General features: G+C 45.3%; 1 protein-coding gene across 1 annotated transcript in view; it reads right to left on the reverse strand.

Moving 5' to 3' along the window:
• The window catches only part of LOC111974575 (protein prenyltransferase alpha subunit repeat-containing protein 1), an 89,645-nt gene that overhangs the window by 30,823 nt on the left and 50,766 nt on the right, over positions 1-8,056 (reverse strand). Inside the window, exon 5 of the mRNA XM_024002410.2 lies at positions 204-444. Within this exon, the coding sequence (XP_023858178.1) occupies positions 204-444 (241 nt within the window). The remainder of the gene's footprint in view (positions 1-203; positions 445-8,056) is intronic.

The following is an 8,056-nucleotide window of genomic DNA, read 5'->3' on the forward strand; positions in this document are numbered from 1 at the left end:
GAAACAGAGAGGCAGAGAGAGAGAGAGGCAGAGAGGGAAGAGAGAGAGGCAGAGAGAGAGAAAGGCAGAGAGAGAGGCAGAGAGAGTCAGAGAGAGAGAGGCAGAGAGAGAAAGAGAGAGAGAGGCATAGAGGGAGGAGATCTCTCTCTTTTAGAGAGAGAGAGAGGCAGAGAGAGAGGGACCCTAACTCGTCGTACTCCTACCTTCAGGTTGCCCTGGGCCATGTTCTGCAGGACCCAGATACGGTGCGACCAGGCGTTGTAGTTGCTAGGGTAGCGGCTGGCGGCGTCGGCGCATACCTTCATCTCGTCGTGTAGAACCCTGTGGAGCCGCTCACTCAGCCGCGTCCTCTCTGCTGAGTCACGCAGGTCACTGTCACCCTGCTCCTTCCTATCCGAGCTGGGGGGAGAACACTCCCGTAGCACCTGCTGTAGTACCCAGCGCCTGGAAACACAGGGGGAATGTTTAACTATATACACTGACTAAACACACACGCATCTCAAATACCCTCGGCTCCCAAAACAGCCCTAAACCCAGAACCAACCGAACCTATAGTAAGCATCTGGTTCAACAACAGAGCCAGGACAAAAGGCCTGGATAACATAAATTAAAAACAGCTACGTAAGTGACCTATCAACTGCGATGACATTCTCAGAATGCATTGTGCAACCACAGCCTTCTCAGGCTGCTAAACACTTTTCTGGCCAGATAAGGGGTCATTTTGGGTCAGTTAGATCAAATAATGTACACACCATATATGGCCATATACAGTGCCTTCAGAAACTATTCACACCTTGACTTTCTACACATTTTGTTGTGCTACAACATGGTATTAAAATTGATTTAATTGTAATTTATTTGTCAATGATCTACACAAAATACTCTAACGTCAAAGTGGAAAACGAATTCTAACATTTGTAAAAGATATATAGTACCAGTCCATTGTTTCGGGGACACCTACTCATTCAACATTTTTTCTTTATTTTGACTATTTTCTACATGGTAGAATAACAGTGAAGACGTCAAAACTATGAAATAACACATATGGAATCATGTAGTAACCAAAAAAAAGTGATAAACAAATCAAAGTATATTTTAAATTTGAGATTCTTCAAAGTAGCCACCCTTTGCCTTGATGACAGCTTTGCACACTCTTTACCAGCTTTCACCTGGAATGCTTTTCCACAGTCTTGAAGGAGTACCACATATGCTGAGCACTTGTTGGCTGCTTTTCCTTCACTTTGCGGTCCGACTCATCCCAAACCATCCAATTGGTTGAGGTGGGTGATTGTGGAGGCCAGGTCATCTGATGCAGCACTCCATCACTCTCCTTCTTTGGTCAAATAGCCCTTACACAGCCTGGAGGTGTGTTGGGTCATTGTCCTGTTGAAAAACAAATGATAGTCCCACTAAGCGCAAACCAGATAGGATGGGGTTTCGCTGCAGAATGCTGTGGTAACCATGCTGGTTAAGTGTGCCTTGAATCCTAAATAAATCACTGACTTTGTCACCAGCAAAGCACCCCCACACCATCACACCTCCTCCTCTATGCTTCACAATGGCAGGGATGCAAACTGGTGAGGGCCCAAAAAGGTGACACATTTTCTTTGCACTGAAATACACAAAACATCCCTGCTAAGGGGATATTTTTTATTGTAAATCAGCTTTACAATTCTAATTTCTAGTGACTTTTAGGCTTAATCCCTTCTTGAAATGCAGCTTAACTGTGTACTAATTAAACAAAGAATATGATCTAAATGATCAGTCTCTGTGTGTAAAATAAAAAGTGGTTAATGTGAACCTAACTCACAGCTAAACATTTTAAGGAAAACAATCCAATGTTATTTGTTGCCATACTTTACTGCACATGACACTCAAGTCCACAAAATAAACAATACATTCATATTTTATACTGGTTTATGTAGTCGAGTCAATATAATACCACATACATTTTTGGTCAATATTTCAAGATAATCTAGAKATTTAGCTAGCTAACTCATTGATCCAGCTATCAGAAACAGTCCCTCTGATGCTGTACTGCCCAACAAAACAGAACATTTCTGAGGGAAAGTTCAACGAAACCCAAATAGAACTCTTTCCTATACCCACATACATTTTCACAACACTTTCTTAAAAGAAATATCTGATTTGCAAACATAAAAACATAGCCCATCAAATGAAGGTAAATGGGATGCTGCATCCTAGGCCAGGAACAATTTGGGATTTATTTGACAACGGGAGAGTACTGGAGGGAAGGAGAGGGCTTGCCCCTACTTCTTTTTCATAATCTGGACAAGTATTTCAAGTGCCCGCTTGCGCTGTTTTGCAGCATGCTTGCGCCTTGCCCTCTTCAGCTGCCGCCGTCTTGCTCTCCTGAGCACTTCCAGATGGCTGACAGCCATACCCGAGATGTCCTCTTCGGTCTTCCAGCAGAAAACCGGCTRGCGGCTGAATCTATCCCTGCTGTAGGGTCTAGTAGTAGCTCCACTATTCCTGCTGACCTGATGTTTCTGCAGAGCCTTCGGTCCACCTCTCCAAACCTTGCATCCTCCCGTTTAAACATCGCCACTGCGGTCTTCTGCCTGGTCTGCAGGGTGTACTTCACAGTCTGTATTGCATTGAAAGTTGAGATGTTCATGTTGGTGCTTCGTGTATCAAAGATGTCGTTCATCCAGCTAAATGAAGATTCAACCCTGGGACCATGAAAGACAGAGAGGGCACCTTTCACCACATTACCCAGGGCTGGATACAGTGTCTGGGCCAAGACGTGAGCCCACCACTCCACCATGTAATCTCCCTCCGTGAAGCTGGCCAGGCATGGATCAATGTTGTATCACTGTCGGCAGGTGAGAGGTGGCCCAACATTGCGCTCAGCTTCTTCAACTGGATCGCTGCCTGCGAGTGGCCTCACAAAATCGGGTCCAGAGCAGACAGTGACCTCAGTGTGTGACTTTGCAAGGCTTTGGTGACCTGTTCCATGAAAGACTTCAGCAGCTGAAATATAGAACACCACAAAACTGTTTTGAAACAATGAGAAAAAAGATAAAGTATTAAATGTAATTAAATTGTAGGGTACTAACAGCATGATTAAGATTCCTGGTTCTGAATCCATCTGCTTCCCGCCCCACATACATCTCCCTGGCAAACAGCAGCATCTTCTCCTTAAMTACCATCACTCCCATAGTCTTGGGTGACACTTTAGTGATGTATTCAGCATTGAAAAGTTTCAAGCTGCTTGTCGTGGAGCTTATGTACCAACGTCTGGCTACCCTGTGAATGTAAAACAAACTGTTGTGAAATACAACATTATATATACAAGTGTAGCCAACAGTCGCAGATAGAAAATACCCACCTGGGAAATCATTACGTGTTCCATCAGGATAGGCAGTACACCCACGTYAATGCTGAGTTGTAGGTCAGTTGTAGTGCCCTCATGCCACACCTTCCTAGTCACTCTTCTTTCTGTCTTTTCCTTGCTGTGTCATGCCTGTGAAAACAGAATCAGTAAGTTAAGTGTCAATAAGGTACATTTTGCTCATCACTGGTAACCATGGCAGGGCTTGTAAACCATTACAGACTACATAGGGAAGCACAGCCGAGAGCTGCCCAGTGACACGAGCCTACCAGACGAGGAAAACTACTTCTATGCTAGCTTCAAGTCAAATAACACTAAAACATGCATGAGAGCACCAGCTGTTCCGGACGACTGTGTGATCACGCTCTCCGTAGCAGATGTGAGTACGACCTTTAAACAGGTCAACATTCACAAGGCCGCAGGCTGACCAACTGGCAGCCTTCACTGACATTTTCAACCTCTCCCTGTCCGAGTCTGTAATAGCACAATGTTTCAAGCAGACCACCATAGTCCCTGTGCACAAGAACAAGGTAACCTGCCTAAATGACTACCGACCCGTAGCACTCACGTCTGTAGCCATGAAGTGCTTTGAAAGGCTGAACATGGCTCACATCAACACCATTATCCCAGAAACACTAGACCAACTCCAATTTGCATACCGACCTAACAGATGATGCAATCTCCATTGCACTCACCACTGCCCTTTCCCACCTGGAGAAAAGGAACCTATGTGAGAATGCTATTCATTGACTACAGCTCAGAGTTCAACACAATAGTGACCTCAAAGCTCATCAATAAGCTAAGGACCCTGGGACTAAACCTCCCTCTGGAACTGGATCCTGGACTTCCTGACGGGCTGCCACCAGGTAGGTAACAACACATCTGCCACGCTGATCCTCACCACAGGGGCCCCTCAGGGGTGCATGCTGAGTCCCCTCCTGTACTCCCTGTTCACTCATGACTGCACGGCCAGGCACAACTCCAACACCATCATTAAGTTTGCCGATGACACAACAGTGGTAGGCCTGATCACAAACAACGACGAGACATCCTATAAGGAGGTGGTCAGAGGCCTGGCCGTGTGGTGCAAGGACAACAACCTCTCCCTCAACGTGATCAAGACAAAGGAGATGATTGTGGACTACAGGAAAAGGAGGGCCGAGAACTCCCCCATTCTCATTGACTGGGCTGTAGTGGAGTAGGTTGAGAGCTTCAAGTTCCTTGGTGTCCACATCACCAACAAACTAACATGGTCCAAGCACACTAAGACAGTCGTGAAGAGGGCACAAAGCCTATTCCCCCTCGGGAGACTGAAAAGATTTGGCATGGGTCCTCAGATCCTCAAAAGGTTCTACAGCTGCCTGGTATGGCAACTGCTCGGCCTCCGACAGCAAGGCACTACAGAGGGTAGTGCGTATGGCCCAGTACGTCACTGGGGCCAAGCTTTCTGCCATCCAGGACCTCTATAACAGGCGGTGTCAGAAGGCCATAAAAATGGTCAAAGACTCCAGCCACCCTAGTCATAGACTGTTATCTCTGCTACCGCACGGTAAGCGGTACCYGAGCGCCAAGTCTAGATCCAAGAGGCTTCCAAACAGCTTCTACACCCAAGCCATAAGACTCCTGAACATCAATCAAATGGCTACCCAGACTATTTGCATTGCCCAACCCCCCTTTTTACACCGCTGCTACTCTGTTATTATCTATGCATAGTCACTTTAATAACTCTACTTACATATACATATTACCTCAATTACCTCGACTATCCGGTGCCCCCGCATATTGACTCTGTACCAGTACCCCCTGTATTTAGTCTCATTATTGTTATTTTACTGCTGCTCTTTAATTACTTGTTCCTTTTATTTCTTATTCATATTTTTTTTAAACTGCATTGTTGGTTCGGGGCTTGTAAGTAAGCATTTCACTGTAAGGTCTACATCTATTGTATTCGGAGCATGTGACTAATAACATTTGAACATAGAACTAGTGATGATCTTCACCTTTTCTGTTGAGGTCCTCGTGCAAAGACTTGATCCGCGCTTGTGCCTTCTCGCTCACGTGGTGTTCTTTATAAATGTGTTCCAGTGGGTCCTATTACAGCTCCTGGTTGCTCGGGAACCCGTAGTACAGCATTCTGTGTGTCGAAATGCTAACATCATATGCGGACAGCCACCGATGGGGCACAAACCTCTGAGGATTGGAGGCAGGGATGTTCAGGTACCGACATATATCCTTGAGGTACATCACTTGACAAAAAGAGAGAGACTATGAAATTATTTATTTCCATACACTGCCCCTTTATTGTTCTTTAAGGTAGGATTGCACATAAACACGATAGATTTGGAATAAATTCAGTGTGATGAATTCATGATTAAGATTGAATTCATTGAGTGATAAGTAAATACCAAACTTTAAAATATAGTTGTTTTTACTTGATCTGGAGACCGCTGATGATCAGTGTGCTGATCATTGAAGAGCTGCTCATGGTGGTGGTCGAAGGGCTCTGCAAACTTCTTTGCTGCATTGTAGATGTGATGACAGGAGACTCCATCAATGTCGAGCAGGGTTAGAAGGATCCTTGTCTCGATGCCGGTCTTGCTACCTCTCATGACGCTACAAGAATCCATCATCATGCTCACCAGATTTTTCCATGTTATGTTATGGTTGAAGAAGTCGCAGAGCACGTTGTCCAAACTGACGGCATTCACCTTTATGATTTCCAGGGACCCCAAGTGCTCCACCACCACCTTTCTCATGTCATCATGGTAGTAGCTTACCAGCATGGAGTGGACCTTCAAAAATCAAATAAAACAAAATCAGGGTTATTTTGTCAAATGCACAGTAAACAGATGTTGACTGGACAATTAAATGCTTTCTACTTGAGCTCTCCAACAATGTAAGATAAGAATAAAACAAGATACAAGTAGTGCAAATAGAGTGAATAGAATGCCAAATTGATAAGATAACAATAATTAAATATGAGAACAACCTTTTTGTTGCTGTTAGATGTGCTCTCATCCAAGTTCAAAGAAAAAGGAAACCTCCTCAGGTTTGAGAAGGTCCTTTCGGAGAAGGTCCGCCCTAGGCCATTGACCATCTTGTAGGATGCCGCTGTTCTCGAGAGCTTCATCCTCTCCAAAGCTACCTTGTCAATGGCAAGATTTTGCACTAGCTCAACAATTACTGGAGCAATAGCAAAGGGGAGGGAATGCTCTGCTAGGACACCAAGGACCATAGCCTATGCCCTCCTGGATGGAGATCAAAGGTGCCTTCTAAACAAAGGTTGCAAGACCCCACTCTCCTGGAGGAGTTGGCCAGTTTTATGACGGTCATAAATACCTTGCAGGAACTGTCTCTCCCTGGCCACGCAGTATTGAGGGGAAATAACCATTTTGTTACAAGCAGATTCTTCCCGCCAAAACTACAACATCCAAAACTGGATAATGAAACAACATTCCTAACACAAAGAATGTGGGAAATGGTCAGGAGGGACTTAAAGAACAATCATGTCTGCATTTATTGTTTGGTGATATCATTAAAGACGTTATAACGGAAACATTGTAACTAAGAGCTTCAAATGTATGTCAGAGTTAAATCTAAATGTTGTAAAACTTATATAATTAAATATGAAACTATTTGTGAGAAGATTAAATGTGATTTTAGCCTTCTAAATGAGATAATTGTTTTTCATGTAAAGTTTTACCCAGTCAGTAACCATGCCCACATGAGCACAGCCATGCCAAAAGGATGGAACGCCCTTTTTCCAGAGTGCTTATAAAGGAATCCTAACGAAATTTACATTAGACCAGAAAGCGTGGAGCGGTGGCAGGGTTGCTACTGGCGTAAGGACATGGTGATCTTTGGTGGACAATCAGAGACTTACACAACCAGAGACTTTCTGTCAAATTTTTCGTCACAGACTGTAACGGCAGCCTTCCCTCTCTTCACGAGAAGAGAGAATGTAGCAGGAATCGGACCAACACGCAGCGTAGCCAGTGCTCAACATGTTTAATTTACGACAAATAAACGTGAACACTTACAAAACAAAATAACAAATGTGGCTTACCGATACAGTCCTTTCTGGTGCAGACAAAACACAAAGACAGGAAACAACCACCCACAAATCCCCAACACAAATCAAGCCACCTATATATGATTCTCAATCAGGGACAACGATTGACAGCTGCCTCTGATTGAGAACCATATTAGGCCGAACACAGAAACAGACAAACTAGACACACAACATAGAATGCCCACCCAGCTCACGTCCTGACCAACACTAAAACAAGCAAAACACATAAGAACTATGGACGTGACAGTACCCCCCTCCTGAGGTGCGGACTCCGAACGCACCCCTAAAACTCAAGGGGAGGGTCTGGGTGGGCATCTGTCCGCGGTGGCGGCTCCGGCGCAGGACGAGGCCACCACTCCACCATTGTCTTTGTCCCCCTCCTTAGCGTCCTTTGAGTGGCGACCCTCGCCCCCGACCTTGGCCTAGGAATCCTCACCAAGGTCCCCACTAAATTGAGGAGACAGCTCAGGACAGAGAGGTAGCTCAGGACAGAGGGGCAGCTCAGGACTGAAGGGCAGCTCCGGACAGAGGGGCAGCTCCGGACTGAAGGGCAGCTCCGGACTGAAGGTCAGCTCATGACTGGAGGGCAGCTCATGACTGGAGGGCAGCTCATGACTGGAGGGCAGCTC

This window comes from Salvelinus sp. IW2-2015, linkage group LG15 (assembly GCF_002910315.2).
Source record: "Salvelinus sp. IW2-2015 linkage group LG15, ASM291031v2, whole genome shotgun sequence".
Taxonomy (NCBI): Eukaryota; Metazoa; Chordata; class Actinopteri; order Salmoniformes; family Salmonidae; genus Salvelinus; species Salvelinus sp. IW2-2015.